Source organism: Ursus americanus, chromosome 26 (assembly GCF_024610735.1).
Source record: "Ursus americanus isolate L20-20 chromosome 26, mUrsAme1.1.p, whole genome shotgun sequence".
In the NCBI taxonomy this organism is placed as follows: Eukaryota; Metazoa; Chordata; class Mammalia; order Carnivora; family Ursidae; genus Ursus; species Ursus americanus.
Genome location: NC_142152.1, coordinates 10,351,764 through 10,379,571, shown reverse-complemented (window position 1 = coordinate 10,379,571; position 27,808 = coordinate 10,351,764). Strand labels below are relative to the sequence as shown.

General features: G+C 39.6%; 1 protein-coding gene across 4 annotated transcripts in view; it reads left to right on the top strand.

Annotated features, from left to right (window-relative positions):
• Positions 1–27,808, top strand: part of PPP2R5E (protein phosphatase 2 regulatory subunit B'epsilon) — a 141,663-nt gene that overhangs the window by 56,820 nt on the left and 57,035 nt on the right. For all 4 annotated transcript variants that reach the window (XM_045810524.2, XM_045810523.2, XM_045810522.2 and 1 more), the window contains one exon: positions 18,880–19,076. In XM_045810524.2, the coding sequence (XP_045666480.1) occupies positions 18,880–19,076 (197 nt within the window). The remainder of the gene's footprint in view (positions 1–18,879; positions 19,077–27,808) is intronic.

Genomic DNA, 27,808 nt, shown 5'->3' with positions numbered 1-27,808 from the left:
GTATCTGCCTCCAGTATTTCTCTCTAATTTGTCCACTTTGTCATTGTCATGACTCTAACAGTAGTCTCCTTACTGGTTTCCCTACTTCTTCTCTTGCGTCTTTTCCATTCGTTGAACTCATACTGAGCAGAGTGATCTTCTTAAAAATACAAATCATATGCTGTCTCTCCTTCAAGCTTTAACATTGCAGTGGTTTTTCACTATCTCTGGAATTAAATCCAAACTCCTTACCTTTGCCTTTTGATATTCTCTTCACTTGGACTTTTTTTTTCCACCCAGTTTTCCTGACATTGCTAATTAAACTTTAATATTAAAATCAAATGCGTGTGGGTTAAAACTCTTGAGTTTCTAAAAGCTAGAATGGACTTGATTCCCCCCCCCCTTATCTTATCCCCTTTTCCTCTTATTCTTTCTCTTAATTTGATAAAATCACACCAGATTCAAATCACAACTAGCCTTGTCTCAGTCCCCCAGGTCTCTGATTTGATTTGGTATCTCTTAGGCCCCTTTGAGAACTGTTTGGGTTGTTTCATTAGCATCAGGGGAATTTCTTTAAGGCTACCAGAGAAGTTTTTCCGCTTATTTATCTGTCATACACTGTTACCATTGGAAGAAGCTTGGAACTTTACTTCTTGTTTTTGGTGACACTTCATCTTCTCGGTTCTCTGTTCCATCCCACACTGAGCTTTCTGCCTCATTGTCAGGTTTTCTTTATTTTGTTTCTAGCTGCCCTATGGTTCCATTTTTAACCTCTGTTCACCGTTCTCCATTTGCTCTGTTATTGAGCTCATCTCTTACTCTGACTTTCACCTTTATGGGAGACCTCTAAAACCTCTGTTCTCTAGGGTAGCCCCATGTTTCCAAAACTCTCTTGAATCTTTCTTCCCTTGGATGGCTGGGAGTTACTCCATTGTCCCCAACACTAACCTGCATGAACTTCCTTGATAAACCAACTTCTTGTCTTGTGATTCCATTTTTACCAGTGGCATTATCATTCTCTAAACCTGGAAACATTAATAATTTTTGACTGTCTTTCCTTTTCATTATATCTGATATGACAAAAAAATCCTTTTGTTTTCATCTTCTAAATGTCTCTCGGACTGCCTTTTCTTCTGTTCTTCCACTGACATCGGCTTAGGATAGGCCCTTTTAACTCTTCATGCTTGGTTTCGGTGATTGTGCTTTGGCTGATGTGACTGCCTCCCTCTGAACCCCTAAAGCACATATTTATTGTGTTTGCTATAGGCCAACATGTCTTTGTGGTCAGTACACGACACCCAGATTACCCTGCATTTTTTCAAGTCCTTCACAGCCAGGTTTCTTCCCATTCTTCACTCTCATCTCCGGTTCCTCCCAGGCCACTGTCTCCTCTGCCTCGTCATGTGTATCTTCTCACATTTCACCATGCAGTGTGCTCACTCTTAACCTCCAAGCTCTTCCTGCCTAAGATGTCTTCTTACCGATCCTGTGTTTCTCTGTTGCCCTGTTCATGCTTCCCTTTGTTCCCATTGCCATCTGGGAGCAGTTCAGCCTACCGCATGTCTTCTTGACCTTAAGCTGTGCCAGTGATAACACTGGGTTGAACACTCGATTTGACTCATGCTATCTAAACGTAGCCGGGATCAACAAATGTCAGGTGTTCCAAAACACTGAAACAGCTAAACCTCTGTGTCATTACATTTCCTTAAATTAAATCCGAACAGAAAGAATGTTGAAGTCTTTAAAGTATGGCAGCTTAGGTACAAAGAAAAATGTTGGAAGGCCACAGAAGACTTGAAATCATCTTTTGAGAGACTTACCACCACCAGAAAGGGTCCCTTTAAATATTAACAGAAATAACAAGCCAGATAGAGAACCCGTATAACCCATGCAGGTTGCATTTACTTGGTACAAAGTGGAGGGAGATGACTGAACTCATGTCTGCTTCTGTTTGTGTTGAAGAATCTATTAGGAAGATTAACCCTTCCAGGGGTCCCGCCTAGTGTATGTTGTAGGCATTAAATGAGAAAATAACAGTGGTCTAGTGGTAAGGAAACTCATGTTACCCTTGAGCAGAAGTGATATATGTAGTGTACAGGTTCCAGATTGCCTGGGTCTGAGGCTCAGCAAGGCCCCTTTCTAGCTATGTGAAAGTCGCTAAATACCTCTGGGCCTCAGTTTACCATATGTAAAATAAGGATGATAATATCCACTTCATGGCATTGTGGAGAGGGTTAAATGAGTTAATACACATAAACTGCTTAGAACAGTGACTGCCTCAGAGTATGTGCTTACTAAGTTTTTACTATTATTATGTATACATGATATGATTGGGAAAAGATGACTCACTCCAGATTTTCAGAAAGAACTATTTATTGTGAAACAGGAAACGGCTCTTCAGAATGTGTATCTTCTTTTTTTTTTTTTAATACCTGATCTGTCCTGGGTGACCCTTGTTTAATTTGGCTTATTCATTCGTTAACAAATATCTTTTAACATTGTTTATAGTGTTGCAGATCCTTCGAAGGGCAGGTTGTAGGAGATCATGATGTTTTCAGTAGTTTCCGAAAAAGACTCCAGTGAGGGTTGTGTGAATAAGGGTCTCGTGGTCCATCTGGATCTCTGAAGAATCTGCAGATAAAGCATCTCATTTCTTCAGAAGGTTGAAGCATACACATTTTTGTATGTGTCTTCCATTTCCACAGAGAGCCTGGTGAATATTTTTCTAGATTTATGTAATATGAGCATTTCTGAGACCTAGATGAATGTCATTCAAAACAATTTCTGTTGAGCTTGCTGCACTTGGCCCTTTTCAAAGAGACATTGTTATATATTTGCATGTGATACTTGGGAACTCTCAAGTCTTTGGATTTAAGGGAATGGCAAGAAGTGGCCCAGAAGCTGCTGCTTGGTCAGCTTTGTGGTATCAGCATGCACTAATTGTACAAGCAAGCAGTGCAAATTGTTAAAACTTCAGAATAAGATATTTTTTCTTTTTATCAAGATTTTGTTTTTCTGTGATCTGTTGATAAAGGTTGCCTTCTGATTCTGTGAAAGTAGAGTAGTTGTGGCTTGAGGGGCTCTCAGTAGTTTACCCATTTGTGTCTGAAATTCTCATTGTTAAATTTGGCCACTGGATGAAGCTGTTTTGTTATTGTTCCTATGAAGTCTTAGCAATAATGTACATGTTTCTTTGCAGGGGTAAACTCGTTGTCCCTTTAGCAGCATAGTCTCAGAGGACAAAGGCAGATTTTTGTAGGTGTGGAAAGGTCATGAGCACAGGGTGTGATTGTGGTGAAAATACTGTGTGCCGTGACAGGTGGGGGTGGGGGGTTGGAGGTGGGCTGTAAAAAGGGAGGTAGAGGATGAGGGGGATGTCCATATTCCTGCTGCCACCTACATCTGTCCAAATTAATGTCAAAGAATTATTCTATTGGTATTAAATTTATCATACTTTCTGGTTCTATGTAATGAAGCCGTTTCTACAACTGAATGTTGTACAGCCTCAGTTTTCTTACCTGTAAAATGAGAATATTAATGCCTACTTTGCAGGATTTTTATAGGGCTTCAGTGGGAGAACACATGGGAAGACCCTAGCTGGAATATTGTAGGCCCTCGCCAAGTGCTTTTTCCTTTCCTCTCACCTTGGTCCATGACATTTACTTAATAGCATTTTCTTGCTCTTATTTATATATGTTAGTCTAACTGCCCACCAGACTGTAAATTTTTTTGTGGATAAATACCATTTTTTTCATTCTCTGCATTATAGTATCTTGTACCTTTCCCTTCATAGTGTAACCTGTTTTACATTTGTTTATATGACCATTTAATTAAGTATTTCTTCACTTTTGGTCTGTAAGCTTCATGAAGGCTAGGACCTTATTTGATTTTGCTGAGAAATGTAAATTTAAGGCCTAGACTAGTGCCTGGCATGCAAGAAGTATTCTGTAAATATTTGTGGAATAAATGAATGGATGATTGAATAGTAAGTTAAACATAGTAGGTTCTAAGCAAATACTTGTTCTGGGAAGGTTGAAACTACCTATCATATTTCTTCCAGACATAACCTAAAGCCTTGTAGGGGGCTATAAAAAGATTTGCAGAATTTTAGCTAATGCCTTAGATCTTTAAATAACAGGGTGTGTGGAAAAGAGAAAAGGTTTACAAAATACTTTGAAGTGGTTCAGTACTTAATGTTATTTTAGTGGGAGATCAGTAATGTTTGTTACGAATATGTTATTATGAAGAGCTCTTTAGGTATAAATTACTGTTATTGCTTTTAGCTAATATTTGTAAGTATTAACATCTGTGAATACTAATATTAACTTAAAAATATAGATGGGAAGGGCAAAGCTGTCAAACACTGCTTGTTTTCTTTCCTTTGCCAACTTTGCATAAACCTGATCATACCTGAGGGGAGCTTTGAGGCCGTGTGAGAACTGAGCGTGTCCTGGTCTTGGCAGAGTGCTTCTCCAGATTGTTGAATTCTTCATAAATTCTTGCTTTTCTGTCCCAAAAGCTCTGTTAGTGCGTCATCCATTCATCCAAATGCCAACTCCCTTCCTCCTCCAGGATTTGGGCACTTTGCTGATGCCTGGCCTGCTAGCTGAATCATTTCACACATCAGACTGAGTCAGCTTCTTTACCTTTCCTCTAATCAAATTACGATTTTACTTTGAAGTAATCTCACTGGGTATTAGTAGATTGAGCTCAATACTGTTGCACAACTGGATACATGCGGAAGAAGGGAAGAAGCCCTGTGCGTTTCAGCAATTTGTGTTATTCGTTTGAGAAGTGTTTTTTTTTTTGAAAGCTGACATTTATTGAACTTTTTTCACGTACCAGGCACTACGTGAAGCTTTTTATGTATTCTCTCATGAAGTTCTCAGGCTATCACTGTGACAGAGCTGCTATTCTTAGACTCATTTTGCAAAGGACACAAAGGCCCAGCAGTACTTTTGAACAGTAATTAGCAGCTGAAGTTTATTGAGCACTTACTGTGTTCTGGACATTGTTCTGTGCGTTTTTATTTTTATTCACTCACATGACCTTTAAGTCAGCCATATGAGGCAGGTATTATGCCCTCATTTGTATATGAGGAAACTGAGGCACAGACACACTCACCTCTGGCTTCCCAGGTACGGAGTGGCAAAGCCAGGCTTGGAATCCAGGCAGTCTGATTTTGTAGCCCATCATCTTAACTGCCACACCACACACCCCAAATTGTCTAGCTGGTGCGTGGTAGAGAGTGATTAGAGCCTAGGCTCCCTGACTTCAAAGTGTGGGTGTATGTGGCCCAAAGAACAACCTCAACCATCTGGAAGAATGCAGAATGAGTTTACTTTTTTTTTTTCCCAGTTCCCAGTTGTGCCAAAAGAAATTGACTTAATTTGTAGATGTTTCTAAGATGTTCGTCCAGAATAAAAACTGGCAGACTTTTGAGATAGTGGACTTAGTTGCCCAGCTTAGTTTTCATTTTATTACTTCTTAATAATGCCAGATCCTATTTCTTATATTTGGCCTGGCTCCTTAAGTGGCAGATACAGTTATGGAATATGTTTTCTGAAAGGGAAAGTCATTATAGTATAACTGAAGAGAAAATGTTTGTACTACCTGATGGCATGTTTAGCCAAGCTCTAGGGTACCACATTGGGCGTAGAATGCTGAATTATATCAAGATTCAGAAAAAAGGCATGTGCTTAGAATTGCATCATCAGCATGTGTATCTTTAGGTTTCAGTGACTTTTTCTACCCTTGCTGACAACCGTTTGTGGCTAGGAAGTCATTAGCAAAGGGACTTAAGTTGTAAATATCCTGGCTTATACTGGTATCCTGTCTTACCAGTCAGTGTTTTATTTATTTATTTATTTAAAAAAGATTTTATTTATTTATTTGACAGAGAGAGAGAGAGAGAGAGAGAGAGAAACAGAGTAAGCACTCCCCAGCACGAGCAGGGGGATTGGCTGGCAGAGGGAAAGGGAGAAGCCAGGCTCCCCGCTGAGCCCTGTGCCAGGCTCCATCCCAGACCCTGGGATTATGACCTGAGCTAAAAAGACAGATGCTTAACCGACTGAGTCCCCCAGGTGCCCCCCCCCCATTCAGTTTTTTAAAATGCTTCTATGCTCTGAAAGTGTTAAGCTTTCAGACATAATCTTTGTGTTTTATAAAATCTTTGTGTTACTGTTCTTGAAGCTTTAATTTTGGAGTCATGCACTCACAATTATGCATACCTGTATATAGACATCCATAAATACATACCTGTAAGTTTCTCTGTATTGTTCTGTGCTTGACAGCACTATTTTCATACAGCCTAAAAAATAAGGTTTTAAAATGGATTTCATTTTTCTTAGTATGATGTTTCAAATGTGAATTGTGGATTTCCTCAGTGATTATAGTATAAATAAATGTGCACTCTTTATTACCCTTGGGATTTGAGGCCATTCTACCACTGTATTCACTCAGTCCTGTCCCTCTCAGGAGCTTAAGGTCTCATATTTAAAACTCCCAACTGAGGTTCAGAAATAGCATCTCTAAGCTGGCATTGCAACATTGGATTGACTCTTTTTTATACTTTAAATCTTTTTTTAAAAGAAGTTTAAAGATACCTTTGGTGTCAGCTGTAAGTTGTGAAATAACAGTGGGCTTAATTGATGTTAATGTGGTATCTATCTGCGTATGTATGTATCTAATTTGTTTTTAAACCTTATATCATACTGTTAAAATAGCAGCAGATTCATCCCATCCTGAGCTGATTCACGTCGATGTTGATCCTCAAAACAAATGGAAAATAGGCCATTTTTTATCCCTTGTAGAAGTAATCTCTGGGGGAGGGGAAACCCTCAATTAACTGACTTGAAAGTAATGTGATCTTTTATTGTTGGGTTTTTTTTTTTTTTTTTTTGATGGAGGATCAAATGAAGGGGAAGTGCTTGCTAAAAGTTTGTAATTCCATTAATTTACTTCTTTACCTTATAACTGCAACGTAAGTAAAAGTAGTCTTTTGGAAGGTTTTTGTTTCTTATACGTTTGAACCCAGCTAAAAATTGGGCTTCCACAATGTTGACCCTCAAACACATCTTGGAACTTTGTCTTATGAATTCCTTTTTATCAGATTATGATTTTATGGTTTGCTCTGTGTTTTATTTTTATTCTTTATTTTTTTTAAGGATTTTATTTATTTATTTATTTGACAGACAGAAAGACAGCCAGCGAGAGAGGGAACACAAGCAGGGGGAGTGGGAGAGGAAGAAGCAGGCTCCCAGCGGAGGAGCCTGATGCGGGGCTCGATCCCAGAACTCCGCGATCACGCCCTGAGCCGAAGGCAGATACTTAATGACTGAGCCACCCAGGCACCCCTGCTTTGTGTTTTAAAAGCCAAGTACAGAAGAGAAGAGAAATTATGGTATTTGAGGGTTTTAAATACTGTAGATGGCCTCAGTTTAATTGAAGTTTGATATTATTAGAATAAAATTTCAACAAAAATTTAATATTTCTAGGAATGCTTTAGAATTTATTTTTTTGGTTGAATGTCCAACTCTTGATTTCCGCTTGGGTCCTTATCCCAGGGTCATGGGATCAAGCCCTGCCTCTGGCTCCGTGCTGCCTGCGGAGCTTGCTTGGGATTCTCTTTCTCCCTGTCCCTCTGCCCCACCCCACCTTCTGTAAATAAATAAACAGATAGATAGATAGATAGTTAGTTTTAAAAGAACTTTGAAGCTATGCCGAAGTCAAGCCCCAGATTGGGGAGCCTGCTTCTCCCTCTGCCTGCCGTTCCTCCTGCTTGTGCGCTCTCTCTCTGACAAATAATAAAATCTTAAAAAGAAAAGAAAATAGTTTTAATGGGAACTGTAAAATAAGGAATTGAATCCATGCTGTATGTTTAGATACTTGATAGATGTTTGTCAAATGAATGATAACTTTGTGAAAAGCACTTTCCATCTTACAAACGGCTTTTTCACTGAATCCTCACTCAACCCTGTGAAGTATTTTCTCGGTTTTATAGATGAGGAGACTAATGCCCAGAGAAGTAGGGGGCTTGTCTGGTGTCTCCTAGTAAACAATAAAGGTGTGATTCCAGTTCAGAACCAGAGTCAAGGCCAAAGTCAAAGTGTTTCACAAGGCCCAAGATGATCTCCTACAGCTCCTCACACCTTACTCTTCTGATCCACCTCCCCCACTTTCCATTCAGACTCCAGCCTCGTTTTCTTCTTTGCTGATGCCCAGATTCACCAGCACACTCCCTGCTGCATAGGACCTTTGTACTTAACTATCCCTGTGCTTGGGCCACTTTCCCCCCAGACGCCTCTTGGCTAACTACCTCACTTCCTGCAAGCGTTTGCTCAGCTGCTGTCTTCTAGGTAGAGTACTCTGTTGAAAACGTTACCCTCCAACCCAGCATACTACTGCTCTGCATACTATTTTCCCCTTATATGTATACCATGTAATGTATTTATTTATTATTTTTAGTTGCAGTTATTTGTCTTCTTATGCTAGAATGTAAAGCTCTGTGAGGGAAAGGATTTTGTGTCTTCCGTGTTGTGGTATCCCAGTAGTGCTGGGCTCTCAGTGGGAGTTCAGTGAATATTTGGCGAATGACTGACTGACAGACTGACTGAATGAGTGTAAAGCCGATGCCATTTGCACTAAACCTTCTGACTTTTCACTTATTAATGGCACACTTGGCAAAATCATCAGGTTATTTTGACTGTGGAGGGCATTCCAAATTATAGTACTTCATTAATGTACATTCATCTTCATTTTGACTCTTTGTCTCTGCTGTATTTTTCTCTCATCCTTGAAGATAAACCATTTTGTTTATTTAAGAAATCTAAACTAGATTTTTTCAATGAAGTTTTAGAAAATAAGGCATTATTTTATTAGATATTAGTAGGGGAAGGTGATACTTCAAGAAACTAAGGAGCTGCATTTTTTTAGTTAGGTTTTTGTCAAGTAAGGTGGCCTTTTCTTTTTACATTAATAAATACTGTTATCATTAAAACCATCTGTGTCTGTCTGTCTTGTCTTCCCTCCCCTCCCCCTCCCCTTCCTTCCTCCCTCCCTCCCTTCCTTCCTCCCTCCCTCCCTTCCTTCCTTCCTTCCTTCCATCCATCCATCCATCCATCCATCCATCCATCCATCCATCCATCTTTTTTGAAATATAACTGACATATAGTTGTGTAAGAAGTACAACATGTTGCTAAGACCTCCATCTGGTCACATAATTACCATTTCTTTTTTGTGGTGAGAACATTTAAGGTCTACTCTCTAAGTAACTTTCAAGTCTGTATTATTAACTATAATCACCATGCTGTACATTAGGTCCCTGAAACTTACTCATTTTATATCTGGAAGTTTGTACTGGATGTTTGACCAACATCTCTCCATTTCTCCCACCCTTGAGAACCCTGATAGCCATCATTCTAGTCTCTGTTTCTGTGGGTTTGGCTTTTTTAGATTTCACATATAAGTGAAATAATATAATATCTGTCTTTTACTGTCTGACTTATTTTGGTTAGCCCATTTTTAATTTGCATTTTATGACTTGGTATTATTCAAATATTAGGAAATAATTAATTTACTTTAATATTAATGTTAAACCTTTCCCTCTGTTCTTCAGTGTGATTTTATTTCCAGAGGAATAAAGTTCTAATTTAGAATTAGAAACTTGGAGAAAGAAGATTCAATATGTAGAATTTTTAAAAAAATTTTTTAGTATGTTATGTTAGTCACCATAAGTACATCCTTTGTTTTTGATGCAGTGTTCCCATGATTCATTGTTTGCATATAACACCAAGTGCTCCATGCAATACGTGCCCTCCTTAATACCCATCACTGGCCTATCCCAGTCCCCCAACTCCCTCCCCTCTGAAGCCCTCAGTTTGTTTCCCAGAGTCCACAGTCTCTCGTGGTTCGTTCCCCCTTCTGTTTACCCCCCCTTTATTCTTCCCTTCCTTCTCCTACCGATCTCCCTGCTGTTTCTTATGTTCCATAAATGAGTGAAACCATATGATAATTGTCTTTCTCTGCTTGATTTATTTCACTTAGCATAATCTCCTCCAGTCCGGTCCATGTTGCTGCAAATGTTGGGTAATCGTTCTTTCTGATGGCTGAGGAATATTCCATTGTATATATGGACCACATCTTCTTTATCCATTTGTCTGTTGAAGGGCATCTCGGCTCCTTCCACAATTTAGCTATTGTGGACAATGCCGCTATGAACATTGGGGTGCATATGGCCCTTCTCTTCACTACGTCTGTATCTTTGGGGTAAATACCCAGTAGTGCAATTGCTGGATCATAGGGTAGCTCTATTTTTAACTTTTTAAGGGATCTCCACACTGTTTTCCAAAGTGGCTGTACCAACTTGCATTCCCATCAACAGTGTAAAAGAGTTTCCCTTTCTCCACATCCTCTCCAACATTTGTTTTTTCTTGCCTTGTCAATGTTTGCCGTTCTAACTGGCGTAAGGTGGTATCTCAATATGTAGAATTTATCCACTGAACCTGTATCTGTTGTGTATTTACCGTATTCTAGAAACTTCTCTTTGGGGCTGGGTATAAAAAGATGAACAAAACATGTGTTTGATTTATTGGTTAAAAAAGTCCCAATATAATGTAGCAAGTACTTCAACGGAGGTATGTGTAAAGTTTATGCCATTTGCACAAGTTAGTTTCTAAGGACTACATGGCTGCTGTAAAGTGAAAAGCTCCCGTACTGTTGTAGGGCATAGGATTATCTTCTCAGCTTTTATGGTCATCTAAACACAATTGAAATTGGAATGCCATTACAGCTAGAACTCAGTCATCTATGCTACTAGACAAATGTGGGAACAAAGGAGTGATATGGTCTCAAATTCTCAGATACAGGCCTCTGGAAAAGTTGTTCCTGGTGCTGGACAAAGTGATCACTAGGAAGGAAGGTCGGTCAAGGGCGGAAGAGTGCACGATGATTGTGTGTGTGTGTGTGTGTGTGTGTGTGTGTGTGTGTGTGTGTGTAGGCATGTGCGCACGCCATCTTCCTTCTTTGGGAAGGATTGTCTTTTATTCTGGGATTGCCTTTTCTCTTCTTTTATTATTCAAAAGGCCCCCCTTTTTTTAAAAAAATGAAATTATAGTGAAAGTAAGTGGTGTCTACTTACTATTTTAATGACTTTATCTGGAAAAAAAAAAGTCAACGTGGTCTTTTTGTAATTTCCCTGATAGCTAAATTCCTCAAAACAGGGAATCACTGACAAAGATACTTTAGAACACTGTGTAATTCTTGCAGCCCTCTGTTCGGGGGGATAGCCCAGCATGCTTCAGGAATTTTTTGTGTTCAAAGGCCCTGGTTCCATCTCTGGAAGTAAGCCCTTAGGTGATGGATTAATAATAGAGAGATTGACTCTGTCAGCCAGAGGCTTTGGTGGCTTCTGTCCTGTGGGTGAGTTTGGTGACAGGATAGTAATCTACACCTATAATTAGGAATTGATCTATTTTAGAATGTTTATTTCTTGTCCTGACAAGTTTCAGTGACTGCCATGGCATTAGAAGATAAAGTGTGAGGGATAGCTAATATGAAGTGTTGGAAACAGAAGTATTTATTAGAAGTTGTGTGTGTGTGTGTGTGTGCATGCAGTGTGTACATGTGTGCATGCACGTGTGTGTTTCTCTATTCTGTTAGGAACATAGTGTCAGAATAATGGGAAAGCCTTGAATCCTGTAATTTTGCTGCTGCAGCCACTACTTTGCAGCATTGGTGATATTTGAGTTTTGCTTATAAAGTGGAAAGCATGGATTTGTCAGCTTTTGGGAAAGGAAAACTGGAGAGATCCATGAAAGAGTGATAACAAATAGGTGTTGATTGTCCAAGCTGGGTAGAATAATTAATGTATTGTTATTTAATAAGACTTTAAGTTATCTGTCTACCATTTTTCACTAGTTTAGGGCTGATTTTATGTTGTTTAAGTTTTAAAATATGTAAATGCTTGTAGAAAAGTCAGTCACATTTTCCTTTGCTTTTAGATTATTTCTTAACCAAACAGCTAACCGTGCCAGTTTACCCATAGCTCCAGTGGCGGTGCTGGTTGTTGGTTGCTGTGATTTAGCACCATCACCGTCACCATCACCGTCGTCGTTGGGATTGGCGCCGGCTCTGGGATAAGACCACCTGGGTTCCGATACCAGCTGCAGCTCTTAGTAGTGGGTGATGTTGGGCGAGTGACTTAGCTGTTCTGTGCCCCAGTCCTTTCTTCTGAAAAACTGGGATATTAATAGTGGCCACTCATAAGGTATTCTGTGGATTAACGGGGGCTGATGTACGTAAGGAGCTTAGTCCAGTGCTTTGCAGTAGTCAGTGTTCATTATCATTGTCATTCTTTTACCTTGAAATATCAGCACTGGCCTTTTCTGCCTTTCAGTTGATTGTTTAAACTTGTTTAATACTCACATCTTGGTCTCATATTTTTGGATGCTGTTTTATCTGTGTAGCCATTCTATGAGACATGTTTTGAACCTGCGGTAAAAAGTGTACGCTAATAATCAGCAAAGTATTTTCTGATCTTCCTAATAGATCGGAAAGAGTTCTAAAAGCAGCCACCTGTCTGTTCACTTCTTTCCAGCCCAGGCAAAGAAGGACGCTTTCACTGTTGTAGATGTTCCCAGGAACCTTCCTTTGCATGGAAATGGAAAGTTTTCACAGTTAGTTTTAAACTAAAAGAAAGAATTTCAAAGGTGAAGAAGATGAAAGAAGGATTTAATAGTTACTACTCTAAAAACAGTAGTTTTCAAGTGTGGCTTCACATTGAAATCACTTGAGATGCTTTTAAAAAATACGTAGTTGTGGAAACCATGTTACCACCACCATTGTTGTCAACAGCAACACACGTTTTTTAACCCACTGCTTTGAATACTGTAATAAAGTAATTAGAATGGTCAAGTCTTTCATACTTATTTTAGCTAACATGTTAGTTTTGGGGTAGTTTCTTATTTATTTACATGAAGTAATTTGTGAAATCAACATGTTATATTTAGGTCTAGTTCATGGGACATGAAGCCTAATATTATTACTTGATTCGTTAGAAAGATTTATAGTTTTGTCTCCCTGTTTTGATGAAATATTGCTGGTTGTATTTGTAACTTTGGGGGTGTTGAAAACAATTCCTAATTTAAGCATAGTTCACTAATAAAAATAGGATTCCATTCAATTTTCCTGAAATACGTGCTACAAAAAGAATGCTTCTTACATCTGTGTTTAAAAGTGAACTCAGTGGCAAGGATTTGGACAAACCACATGGTCAGTCACTTAGGCATTTTACCTCTTGTACCAGCATGCCATGCCTCAGTTCTTCAAGGCTAAGTCAACTTCATATTTTAGTGCTAAGCTTTCATTACTACTATGAAACTAGTTTTCTGTAAATATAGGTTCATATGTTTTATGCAAGTAAGAGTCTCATTGACTTCGTTGGATTTTAGAGGGTTGTGTGTGAGGGACTGATGGCATACATGGATGGGGATTTATACACCTTAGGGAAAGTTCTGAGAAATGAGATGGCGGGGGGGAGATCAAAGACCATGTTTATATTCCCATCTGTGCTGGTACCTTCATTTTTTGTGAGAGTTGGAGAAATGCACGTGAAAGGGCCAAGTAATAGCTTAGGACATTTTCAGGTGAAAAACATTGTTAATTTAGTAGGATTTTATTTCATATCTTTTGAATTGAAATAATTAGTTACAAATATTGTTCATTAGGAGCCCAAATGTTACTGCTTAGCTTCCAGCGCAAGCATCATTTTATAGAAATGTTTATTCACTATATTTCCACATTCATTTTAATAGCCTATGTGTGAATAAGTTACCAGCCACATCATTTTTTTTTCTGAATCAGTTTGCATTTTTTCCTGTGATGACATAGCTAATAAATGTTATAATGATGTGGGCCTTCTTTATTTATTTGGTTGGCCTATTTGCAAGTGTGAATTTAATATTCTGATTTTCAACGACTTAAGTTGAATGGAGTCTTAGAACACCAGACCCAAAGGACACCTAGCTTATGTTTTATTTCTTCTACGTTTGCTACTTTTTGCTTTGCAAAGTCCTGACTGAGTCAGGCCCCGAGGGAAGATGGGACAATATTGAATCTATGATCCTGTGCCCCAAACAGATGGGATGGAATGATGGAAGTTGTTAACTAGGGAGGAATGAGCTGCTTTTGCCAATTATAGACAAACATCTAATAAACAACCAGCCCTTGAAATCCTAGTAAGGATGAGGAGAGGTGTATGTGTGTGCATGTGTGCATTATGTGGGGGGGGGGGGGTTGGGCTGTGGCTAAAATGTATATAGCTCCTATTGACTCTTCTTTGGACACAAAGAGAATCTTTGTCTCTCTCCCTCTCTCTTCCTCAAAAGAGGGAGAGGGAGAGAGAGGATCTTACCTAGTGTGGAGCCTGATGTGGGGCTTGATCTCACAACCCTGAGATCATGACCTGAGCTGAATGAAATCAAAAGTCCGATGTTTAACCAACTGAGCCTCCCAGGTGCCCTGAGAATCTTTGTCTCTTGCCCTGAGAATCTTTGTCTCTTAATTAGAACTTTCATCCTCCCTCTGCTGTTGAATTCTATGCCCATGTTCCCATCCCTTCTTGTACTTGTAAATTTTAAAATTATTTGAGTATGAACACCTTGGAAGTGGGAGTAGTCATTTTCCCCAGCTTATTGATGAGAATTGATAAGAGGATGCTGGGAGATGGTAATAGAAAAGACATATGGGAGGGACGCCTGGGTGGCTCAGTCGGTTAAGGGGCTGCCTTCAGCTGGTCATGGTCTCAAGGATCATGGGATCAAGCTTGCATCGGGCTCACTGCTCAGTGGGGAATCTGCTTCTCCCTCTGCCCCTCCCCCCACTTGTGCACACTCGCTCTCTCAAATGAATAAATCATATCTTTCCAAAAAAAAAAAAAAGGCATATGGGAGAAAATACCTAATGCTACAAAGGAAAAAGATGGAAAGTACGGTGAGAAATGTAACTGCCAAGTGGATTGACCACTTAGCTGGTTACTACGTTATTTTCTTAGGTGAGAAACATATTCTGGAAATCAGCTTAATTTTAAGAGTTGTTCCAGAGCAGCAGAATCTGACCTTATGAATCTTACCAAGCTATGACAGATAGTTGGATCAGCTCTCTCCCCTTTAAATAAATACTAACATTGGATGGATGGTTTGCTGTGCTAATGACCTTCATGGTATTACATAACCACTTATTGATTCCTCATTATTTATGGTTATGATTCTATGGAATTCTTCTCCTGGGGGCAGGGATGGCCTGTGTAGACCAGAGGTTTCCATTAGAAGAGAGACGACACAAGCATCACTGCCTGGTCTCCTTTGAGATTCTAAGATGACCTTTAATTTTTCTAATTTGCATTTATTTCTAAATGTCTGTAATCCCCCCCCCCTTCCATCTAAGTTACTTTAGAAGTGTTTAGATTTTCAGGTGGCTTGGATTTGGGAGGTGGGTCATTTTGAATTGTTAAAATCTAGTGTTAGTGCTTCATGTTCAAAATGTATTGCCTATCTAATTTCTTCTTTTCATCACTTATGGTATTTTCTTTATGACCTGTTACCTGATACTTTTTATGAATGTTTCTTTTAAAAGATTTTTATTATCTGCTTCTGGGACTGGTTCCATAGACATTAAACTTACATCATTGAAACATTCCGGACTACTCCAGGTGTTTCTTCTCTGATCCTGGCCTGTTGTACATTTCCACATTACCCCTTTACATATCTCACTAGGATTAGGGAGACGAAGGCAAGGGGTTTGGGAACAGCATAGCTATTCGAGGCAATCCGGGGCCAGATATTACAGGAAGAGCCCTTTGCTCAGACTGATTTATATCCCTGTTCAGTGAGAATGAAAAAACTTTTTTGAAATTGTTGACGTAATGGAATTGGCTCTTTGAGGAGCACTTCCCACTCTTTTTCTTTCAGTCAGTCTTGATTACTAATCTTCAGTTCTTTAATTTAAGGAGAGGAGATCATCTTAGAAGAATTTTGTCTATCATAAAGGATAAAGAATAGCTTATTGTTGTATGTGTTAATCTTGGGAATGGGCTAGAGGGGAGATAGAGAAGGCATTCAGCCTGATTCTTTATGAATGGGGCATGTTGGAGATTAATTAGTTGATTTCTTTCTGTGTTCATCCTCTTCTTATCTCTGCACACACCCAGTTTTATGAAATATGGTATTCCTCTTGCCTTATATTGAGTTTGACTGTTGCATAGTGGTGAAGAGTCCTGGCTCTGGAGCCAGTCTGCCTGGGTTTGAATCCTGTCTCCACTGCTTGTTAGATGTATGATTCTGGGCAAGTCACTGAATTTCTTTGTGTCTTGATTTTTTCATCTGTTAAATTGGAAATAGTACTTACTGCATAGAATTGCTGGTGGGATTAAATGAGATATAATATGTGAAAATGCTTAGAATGGTGCATAATAAATGTACCCAATAGTGCTTAGTAAATGTAAGCTATTACCATTATTCCATTAGGCACATGGATAGCCTGCTTCACATTTACCTATGACATTACATCAATTTTGATAAAGAATAAATTTCAGCTGCCTAACATTTAAAAAAAGGACTAAATGTTAATTGCCTGAATTTTTAAAATAGCCAAATATATGAGTCTCTTGAGGATTATTGCAGTGACCACAAAGATTAATCATTGTTGTCACTACTTAAATGATGGTTTGCTTTCTGGAGGAAAGGCTGTCATTTATAGATGCTTTCATAATTTATATGTGCTGTGTTATGCAGTTCTTCATGTAGGTGGTCTGGTTTTTAAGCTTTACTAAAGTTACTGTAACAAAAATAGGATTAATTACAATTTCCCTTAATGATTTTAACCTTAGTGTTACATTAATAAGATTGTTTTTCCCTATGCAGCATCAAAACTTTCATTCAGCTTTGAGGTATGGGGTCTGATTCAGAACTTAAAAGACTTCAATAATTAACCGTAATGGTCCTGTGCATGTAGCTAGTCGTTGGTTAAGGATATATAGCTATGTTCATAAGCAGCCTCCTTTAGTATTTTTTTTTAGTTTATTTATTTTGAACACCTGAAGCAGGTAGCAATTAAAGAGAAAGCATGTTCTAACTAAATTGAGTTCTTATAGTCTAAAGATAGATTTTTTTTTTTTAAGTGATTACGTGTAGGGGCATAGATATATAAGACATCTCACAGCTTAACTCAAATCCCAAAGTCTTTTACTCTAAGATACATTAGGTTTTTGGGGGTGGTGGTAGAAGGGAAACATACTGTTTAAGAATAATTTCTAAATTTACATCTCATTTTTAGTAGTGATGTTCTGTATACCTTTAAAAATATTTACTATTTCTTGTTCCCTTGTATCTGGTAGAGAAATCCTATGTTTTTGGGTGTCCTGTCCACTCTCATCTAGGCTTACCTTAAAGTTGATGTCAGTAGGCAGTGTTTTGGGGGAATTATCTGTGAGGTCCTGGGTACTTAGGCTAGCGCTTGGGTTGTGGGATGTGAGCAGGGGAAGAGGGCTGTGGAAAGGAGTCATGTGGACCCTTTGAATAGGAGCCTGGCTCTCACTCCCTTCTGCTGCGGCTGCTGGTGGTTGTAAGGTGGGTGCTGTTAATGGTTGCGCTTACCTCCAGAGCCTGGGCAGCCCACACTTGATGGCTGCTGTAAAGCATTCACCGGGAGGCTGGCAGCTGAGGGTGGTTGCTAGTGACTGGCCAGACATTGTTAGAGTCCTTCTTGAGTGGTACACCCGGGATGTGGACATGTGGTTAGAGACCTGGGCACGGTGCCCAGCTCCGTAACTCATTCATTGTGGGACCTCAGTGACTACCTCTAATTTTCTTTTTGGAAAAATGGAGAATAATAATATAATGCCTCTAAGAGTGTTTTGAGGATTAATGAGTTCATCACCTTGGAGGAAGGCAGAAGCCTACTCTGGTCATAATTCCATTGATTTTGCAGAGAAGTTCCAGTTCGGGGAATAAAGTAGTGAAGATAAAACAGGAATGGAATGGGCTCTCCACAGCTCGGTGTGTTTCAAGTCCAGCTGTAGATCAGGTTTTCATTCTAACTGGGGAATTTTAACCTAAATTTTTTATCTAGTTTTTAGAAATGACACCAAACCAAAATGTCTGATGTGCCGTTTGTGGGAAAAGAACAGATGTTTATTCTGAGCACATATTAATGAAGATGCTAGTGGTTTTCTCCCACTGTAAGGGAGTAAGGTGGGTCAAAAGGGAGAGCACAGATTTAAGTCGAGTTTGTTCTTATTGTCCTATTACTGGTGTGTTCTTTTTGAGAGAATTGATGTTACTTCATTTTGTTGGTTTTTCAAGTTTCTTTGACAAAGAAACTTCATAGATGTCAAGCCAAAACAAAACAAAAAATATAAACACACACACAACAGTTGCTTTAAATACCAAGGATGTCAGCATGAAATTAAAATGAATTTACTGACATTTCTGCTTTGAATTTTTTTTTTTAGTAAAACTAATTTAAACCAGCAGTGAACGCTTCTGGCTTTACCTTATAATGGGAAGTTTGACCTTTTTCAGTGTTTTTGGCTCGGGGTTTTGACATGGGGGTGTTTTTGGTTAAAATTTGCTTCAACTTTCTAATGGCTCTTGGGATTTTGGTCAATCTTTGGTTGTGGAATAGCAAATGCTGTCCCTTGTGTTGGTACCATGTAGTTTTCAAAGACAAGGTCTTTGGAGTAGTGGCTGTGGTATCCCCTCCCGCCCATGTGTCATTGTTAAAAAGAACACTGTTGTCATGTGAATTCTTATTTTTTTGAGCTTGCTTTTGAAGTAACTTTCACAGAGAATTCCTGTTACCTAGAAATTGATGACAGACTTACACCATTTCCTTTTTTTTTCTTAGACGTTCCATCCTCAGAGCAGCCTGAACTGTTCCTAAAGAAACTTCAGCAGTGCTGTGTCATTTTTGACTTCATGGACACGCTATCTGATCTTAAAATGAAAGAATACAAGCGCTCCACTCTTAATGAACTGGTGGACTACATTACAATAAGCAGAGGCTGTTTGACAGAGCAGACTTACCCTGAAGTAGTTAGAATGGTGAGTTTCTTTTTTTCGCCGCGGACACTTTTCAGCACCTTCCATAGCGACTCACAGGTGTATTTATTGCAGAGTCAGGTCACTGGAGGTCACCTCCACAAATGTGAGCCAGCCTTCTGAGAGCTAAGCTAAAGTAGTCGGAACAATACTAGAATTTGAAGAGTGTGATTTCAGGAGAATGAGATCCAGAACTTTTCACCTACAACAGTACTGGAGGAATCAATGACTTCAAAATATGAAGCCAAGATGGCCAGGTATTCTTGGATTTCTGGCACTGAGAAAAGAAAAGCCACAGGAGAATCAACATGAGTTTTAGATCTGTGTTTGAAAAGTATTCAAGCCTGTTGGATGTCTTGATTTTTTTTTCCCCCTCCCTGTTCATTGTGGTAAATTAGAAATGGCTTTAACCGTAATAAAATTGTGATTTGTAGAATCTAGTTAAGGCCTGTGCTGGCTTTATAAACTAATCATTGTCTTTATAATCTTGAAATCAGGGCTGATGTCTTTCATTATTTTTGAACAGTGTCTTGCACTTTGTGTGGTCATTAGGAGTCATGAGGAGAAACATGATTAACATAGTGGAAGTAACTGTGTTCTTACTGGTCAATAATTATATTAGTTTTAAAAAAAAGCTGAGCCAAAATATGGTTTTCTGATAGATTTCTGTGGGAAGATCGCCTTCTTTGGCATCCCAGAAGATCTTGGCTCTAGAGAGTACGTGCTCTGGGGGGGGGGGTGGGGGGGTGGAGCTCTTCTACTAACTGGTAAAATCATGCTGCAGAGATCCAGAAGGGCCAGTGCACCACTGGGAAGCCCTTTGGAGAATCTGGCCCATGCTCTCTGTACTGCCGAAAATCTGTCTAGATTTTCAGTTCAACTTTTATCATTTGTATTCAAATAAAAGAGACATCTGTGATGGAGTAGACGAGGTTAAAAGTGAATAGTTCAGATGTGGGAAGGGATACGAATTACCATAACTTGAGAAACAATGACTGATGTATGAAGATCATTTCAAAACAATGTCCAGTGTATTCCTCAGATCTGTATCTGAGTGTATATTGCATTTGTTGTTAATTTACAAGAATATCTTAGCAGAATGTTTTGTAGATGAACTTTAACATTGTAGCTCTTGAGCAGTGGTTCTCAACCAGGGGTGATTTTGCTTCCCTATGTACTTTGGTGATGTCTAGAGAGATGTTTTTGGCAGTCACAACCAGGGGTGGAAGGGGCGTGCTACCAGCTTCCGGTGGAGAGAGGCCGGAATGCAGCTAAGCGTCTTATGCTGCACAGGACAGTCCCCCAACAAAGAATTTTCTGGCCCTAAATGTCAATAGTACTGAGGTTGAGAAGCCCTGCTCTAGAGTTTGCATGCTGTCTAAACTTCTTAACCTGGTATTTAGGGTTTTCTCTAGTCCATCTAGTTTCTGCAGAGCAAAGCCCGTTGGTTTGAATCTACCCGGGTCCTCAGCCAACAGAGGTATCCACTGTTTGTAACTTCTTCTTCTGTATCATTCCATGGGTAGTCCACGAATATATAAGCATATGCGAGCATATACGTATAAATACACAAGTGGTGGCATAGTATACAAACGTACCTGTACCTTCTTTTTTTGCTTATCAAAATATAATACATATCAGTACACATAAAGGTGTCTTACTCAGTTTTACAGCTACATAATTTTTCACCGTTGGAGACACCATAATTTATTTAACCCCTATCCTATAAATATCCTTATAATATATACATGTCAGTTTGCCCTTGTGTGAGAACATCTGTATATTTACTGATTTGTTTTTTTTTTTTTTTTTTAATAGCCTTTCATTTCCCCCTGTTTCTGGACCTTCATGTGTGTCCCGGCCCCCGCCTCTAGTTCTGATTCTCCCCTTCCTTTCCAGACTTGGCTTAAAGTGCTACCACTGCTGCCCGAAAAGCCCCAAGTTGTCTCCTTCCTTCAGTTCCTCCACTTCTTGGCAATCTACCCTTTTGGAATTTGTTCATTTGCTGCTTTTAAGTTTTTCACATGTGTTAATCCAAGTTTTCTAATTAGACTACAGGCACTTCTAGGCAGGAACTGTATCCTGCTCATCTCGTGGCCTCCGGAATACCTCCTGGCACAGGCCTACCTGGAATTTGTTGAATGAGTGAATGAATTCTCCCTTAAATGTGAGCATTCCAGGCTCTCGAATTATGATTAAGATATTGAATGTCATTGGATTATATTCAGTTTTTAAATTCAGTATTTGGCATAATCAACATTTTTTTAAATTCTTATGAAACCAGCTTGGTTCTAAACCAGCTTTGGTCTTTTTTTCTTTTTTTTTTTTTTTTTTTAAAGATTTTATTTATTTATTCGACAGAGATAGAGACAGCCAGTGAGAGAGGGAACACAAGCAGGGGGAGTGGGAGAGGAAGAAGCAGGCTCCCAGCGGAGGAGCCTGATGTGGGGCTCGATCCCATAACGCCGGGATCACGCCCTGAGCCGAAGGCAGACGCTTAACCGCTGTGCCACCCAGGCGCCCCCCAGCTTTGGTCTTTTAAAGGAGAATATTTTCCCTTCTCTGCTACCCTCTCCCAGTCCCCTACCAAAAAAAAATTTTTTTTAAGTCTCCTGTCAGTTGTGTGTGAATGTGTGTTTTAAAATATACTTGAGCCCTGCCTTAGGAGCTATTAAATCTGTAGCACACATGCTATTCTAGGGCATTAGAAACTTTACTTTCCAGATGGTAGTTTAGGGTTCTCATAGGTGTAATTTATTTTTCATATCTCATGATTTGTGAAATTGTAGCTATTATTTTTATATGGTTCTTAAGCAACCTGGGGCATTTACAGAGCAGGAGCTGGTGGGGGAGAGTAGAAAGAGAAAGGACTTTGCAACCACACAAACCTGGGTTCAGTAGCCAGCTCTGGCCAAGCTTTAACTTGCTCCATCACTTTGGACAGAGCCCTCCATCCTTGGGGCCCTTGGTTTTTGTGTGGTGCTGAGAGGTACATAGGATCAGGGGAAGGGTGGCCATAGTCCTTCCTCCCCTACTCCGTAAATAACTCTGCCTAAATAAAATTGTTATGCTTTGCTTGTACATCAAGGTTCTCACCACCTCAGATACACATACACTAGCAAGCGGGCGCTCACTGCTCTGTAAGAAGGATTGGAACCAAGGCCCACTTGGTGTCCTCTCCTCGCTTCCATTTTGCCACCTCTTAGGCTCCTTGTATATTTGGTGCCGCCACTGCCCACTTTCCTCATCTGTATCACCCTGCCCTTTTGGGCTTTTTGGGAGGGTTGGCACTAATGATGTGTATAGAGCTCTTAAAATAGCCCCTAACACATGGCAAGCATTCAGTCAATAATATTATTATTCTATTTTGATAATTCTGTTATTATGTACTTGATTTTACAATCATTGGTGGAACCCAGAGTTCCCATTTGTGGACTTAAGATGCTGTCAACTGGGTGTGTTGTAGTCCTTTGCCTCGGTGGTCCTCAAATTCTGCATTTCCAAGATGATCCTGTCTGAGGAACGAATGTCACTGTCCCCCCCTAGTCTGCCTTGTTACTGTAAAATGTAACTGCTTCACTAGGATTAGTGAAGGAGATGGTGTGGTGCTTTTAGTGAAATATCACTGACATGATAGCGAGGTTTTTAAACTAGGATGAGTCGTGACTTATGATGACATGGTCTGGTGTCAGCACTGTTAGGAGAAGCCTTTAATTTAACCTGATGGGACCTATCCTTTGAGAGTTCTAACCCTGTTAGGGCAAGAAAAGAGGGACAGATAAAAAAGTAATCCTTGAGTTGTAGAAGCCATTTTTAGCATTTAAATGAAGTCTGGATGCTACCTTCAGGCTGTTAGAATTAGGCAAGCAAAACAGCTCTTTGTGTGTAAATAAAACAAAACAATGTGGCACCTAACTTACCTGCGGAAGAGGAGTGTGGGGTAGTAGAGACAGCCCCAGACAGAAAATGTGGAAGTCACGGTCCTCGTTTCTCATCTTCCACTTGACTGCCGGGGAGATCTTGGGCAAGTAATTTCTCTCAAGCCCCAGTTTCTCCTGTTGTAAATGGAGAGGGTTGATGACGATCGCCCCCACCTTCCAGCTCTGAAGACTATCAGCTCTTCTGGTCAATATAGTCTAAGAAAGTTAGAATGGATTCTGCATCCAAAATAGTTGCTTAGGTATGTATTTCGCATGAGGGCATGTCTGATGGAAAAACCAGAATCACGGCTTGTAGTTCTTTCAGGCTTTGGCGCATTCTGCTTTGTATCCTCTCAAGTGTCAGGCTTCTGTCCTTGAGGCAGTATTTTTACATTATGCTAATGTTTTCTTTTTGGTTCTGTTGCCATGCATCCATTTGAAAGACTTTTTAGAATTTCTGGCTCTCCCAGTAATCTTGTGTGCCCCCCCCCCATGAAACTCGAATTCTCTGTATTTTATACTCTTTATATATGCACATCTTCCTTTTCAAAAATGTCTCTTTTGGGTATAGTTCAAGTATCAGATGAAATCTCATTGGTGACATTATTTAATGAACTCCAGATAAAGTTTACTGAATGATTTAGAATGGCACTTTTTCATTTTGATGATAAAAAAAGGCAGGGCCCTGTTTTGTCAACAAACTCAAAATCAGGTAGAAGGGATACTCGGGAACAAATAATAAGAAAAATGTTAATGTGCATTAACAGAAGTATGTACAAGGCAAGAAAGGAGTAAAGAGAGGGGCGATTAGTCAGAGGTAAGTAGAGATGGTCAAGGAAGACTTCTACAAAGTGAGTAACGCCTCTGTAGGGTGTTAAAAGGTGAATGTGTGCTTCGAAGTGGCTGAAATAGTGTTGAAATGAAAAAGAGAATTACATGATGCAAGGGAATTTCCAAACTCCATAATATATTTAGAGAAACACGGTAGTGCTGTGTTGTTATAGCATTGTGTGTGTGTGTGTGTGTGTGTGTGTGTGTGTGTGTGTGTGTTGGGGAGTGGGAGGAGGTGAATGGTGGCAGTGGAAGCCATAGATGTGGGCCAGGTCCTGAAAGAACCTCACAGACAGTGGCTAACCATTGAGAAGTTTGGAGCAGTTGAGTGACATGGTGAGGTTTATATTGCGATGGCAGTGGGCCAGAGATCGGAGGTGGCTGAAATTGAAGGTAGAGAGGAGTCGATTGGGGAACCGTTGTTGTAGAGAAGTTGTGGAGGGCCTAAAGCAAGCACAGGTGTGGAAGTAGAGAAGGAGAGGAAAGGATGGCATTTGAGACTCATTTAGCAGATAAAATTGAAGCCACTTGGCATTTGTGTGGGTGTTTGGAGTGTGAGAGAGAGGAAGGGGTCTAGGATAGCTTTGCAGTTTAGGGGGTTTGTTGTGCTGTTGTTTGAGAAAGGTATAGCAGGAGGATGAGCAGGGTGTAGACAGAAGCCGAGGAGTTGACTTTTGATGTGTGAACTTGGAGGTTATGGGAGACCTAGATGTGGAAAGCTGGAGATGAAGATCGGTAATCATCAGTGTGGGAGGAGGGCAGGAGAGACGAAGAATGATGCTGGAATTCCAGGTGGTACGGGGGAATCCTTGTGCTCTCGTGCAGTGCAGGTGGGACCTAGTGAGTTGAGGAGAGCGTGAAGTAGAAGGAAGTTGAGATGATAACTGTGGATAGTGATTGCTTGTACGGTGGGAGGATCTTCATTAGAATAAAATCCTATCATTTCTCTCCTGCAGAAAGTATACCTTGTTGCACTGGCTGTTTGCTGTTATTATTCTCATATTTTGTCCTTAAGACTTGGCTTTTATTGGTTTCAATGTCTGTCCCACTCCTAATCTGTGGTTAAATTTCTGCATACCTCAATTTGTAGAATATGTGATTTTTCCAAAGGTAGTATAGTTTCGAGAAATATTTTGGACAGTTTTTTCTTCTTTTCTCTTGAAGTCTTTCCTTGAGTCCTAATTATTGTTTCTTGGCCACCATTAGCTTTGTTTTTCCTACTCTCAAATTATATCCTGTCATTTGGTTATCCTAAGTGTTTTATCTTTTATATATCCTTTGACTTAACCGGAAGTCACAGCTCTGGCTCGCCTCTTAATAGAAAACTATAGTTTTGTAGAAAATTATGGAGTTGCAATTAAAGGTCTCAGAGTCTGCCTACACAGACTTTTAGGAGTGCCTTGTTAACTTCACTATATACTTTATTGGCTGAAGGACAGAGAGTTTCTTTTCATAAAATAACAACTATCTAAAAGTAGCCTTGGGAATGATAACTACCAGAGGGAATATGAAATTTCCATCTTTCTTCTTCTGGTATTTGATAAGGAATGTAACCATACATTCTAGCCAGAATTTGCCTTGGAGGTGACTCTTCAGACACAAGGGAGATAAGATCTGACCCATGTGGTGGTGGGGGTGGGGGTGATGTGGTGGAGATCGGCTGTTTACACTATTGAAAGTATAAGTAATGGAAGAGAATTGAATGATATCTCAGAAAGGCATCTAGGAACTGAAAGTATTGGCTATTTTTGAGGATAGGGTAAGTCTAAAAGATAGGACTTGAGAACTAAATTAGAAAGTAAAGAATTCTTGGTACTTAGAAAAGAATTTAAGATTATGGTAATGAAGATGATCCAAAGACATTTTTAGAATGAGATCAGGAAGAATTCCCTGCTCAAGGTTAGGAGCAGATTGTTACCATTTGTAATTTTTCAGAGGGTAGAGAAACCGGCAGGCACTTTGTCCTTTCTTTAATGTCCTTTCCTTAAACAATAGTATTGCATTTCTTTGGTTAATGCTCACTTACTAGTATTCATTTAGCATCTTAGGATGTCTATAGATTGGTTTTATAGGATTAGTGGATCTTCTGATGTTGACTGCAGAATTTTGAGTGTTTTGTGTATTTTTGTGGTAGAAGATCCATAGCTTTTGATGGAATATTCAAAGACATACCTGATCCAGAATGGTTTAAGCTTGATTTTACCACACATACAGCTCTGTTAAATGCTGCTCTCTTGAAAAATATAAGATAATATTGGAAAGGAGCAGGGTCTTCCCATTTATGGCAGTAACTAAAGATGAAATGAAGTTGTTAGAATGATTTCACCAATCTGGGCCTGTGGTTTTCTCTGTTGGAAGGTTTCTTCTGATAGTGAATTCAATTTCTTAATTATGTGCCTGACTCTATAGATTTTCTGTTTCATCTTGTGTCAGTTTTGGTAGAGTTTCACAGTTTACAGTTTGTAGTCAAATACTTAATTTTTAGAGCTTCTTCGAAAAGGTGGGTACTGATAGAAGATCACTAGCACCTGTACAACTTCCACGGTTAACAGCATAATTATCTGCAGCAGCTACAACATAGGAGTTAATTCAGTCTTCATAACACCTCTGTGATGTAGATGGTAGTAAAATATATGTTATTTTATAGATGATTTAAAAGAAGTAGAGAGAGGTTAAGAAACTTGCCCAAAGTAGGGGCTCCTGGGTGACACAGCAGTTAAGCGTCTGCCTTCGGCTCAGGGCGTGATCCTGGCGTTATGGGATCAAGCCCCACATCAGGCTCCTCTGCTAGGAGCCTGCTTCTTCCTCTCCCACTCCCCCTGCTTGTGTTCCCTCTTTCGCTGGCTCTTTCTATCTCTGTCAAATAAATAAATAAAATCTTAAAAAAAAAAAAAAAGAAACTTGCCCAAAGCTACTCACCAGGGTAACTAACTGGCAGAGCTGATTTGATCTGGGCTGTCTGGCTCCAGAGCCAGTACTCTTTAACTGCTATGCCTATTGCTTTCCTGGAATCATTCTTTACAATACGAATGAGGACTAAAACCCAAAGATTGGACTCCTTCCTCTGTACTGTGTTCTTTTCATTGAATTCTTCTAAATAAACAGGTAGTAAGGGTTTTGGGCTTCAGGATTAAATGTTCATTTTTGGTTAAGAAACAGCTTCCCTTTCACTCTCTCCCCTCACCACTTCACTACTCTGCCTTTGTGTTATTCTTAAAGTAAGAGTGCTTCTTAACCTTGTTGGAGCTCAGGAGGAGGGCCAGGTAGTTCAAAACTCTCCTCTTTTCCACCCAAAGTATAGTTCTTGAGATGATCCTATTTTCTGAGTTCCTGTGCGCCCCCCCCCCCCCATCTTCTCTAGAAGCAGGCAAGCTTTACTAGTGGCCAAGGCATCCTTACGTTGCTTGTTTAGCTTGAATTTGGAGCAAGGGAGTTAGGTGATTTGAACATCCCTCCATCTCCATGATGGCCCCTAATCCTTGGAAGCACTTACATTTGTACAGCCTACTTTTTGTTGTCTTTCCTGGGTGAGTGGTGTAGAGGGACAGACTTGGGCCCAGTCCTACCACTTACTTAGCGGGGATCTTAGACGAATCTTCACCTTTTTAAGCTTGTTTCCCTACCGTGACTTTATAAGGTTGTTGTGATGTCATTATTGCTATCATTAGTCATGGTACTACCTCTGCCACCTGTGCTAGACTTTCCTTTTTCTTTAGATGGCTTAATCAGGTTTTCTGGTTACAATGAAGTCTTGATAGCCTGAAAGGTTTTTTGGGTGTTTGTTTGTTTGGGTTTTTTTTTTTGGTCTCTTTAAGGTGACTTCCCACATTTTTGCTCTGTTGACTTAAAATTTTAATTCTCTTTGCGAAATTTCATTTTCAAGTCTTTTTTTATTTTCTTGGAGGACCCTGTAAATCTGCATGTGCCCGTGTGTGTATAATTATACATACATGTGTATATATACCACCCTTAAGTTACCTAAAT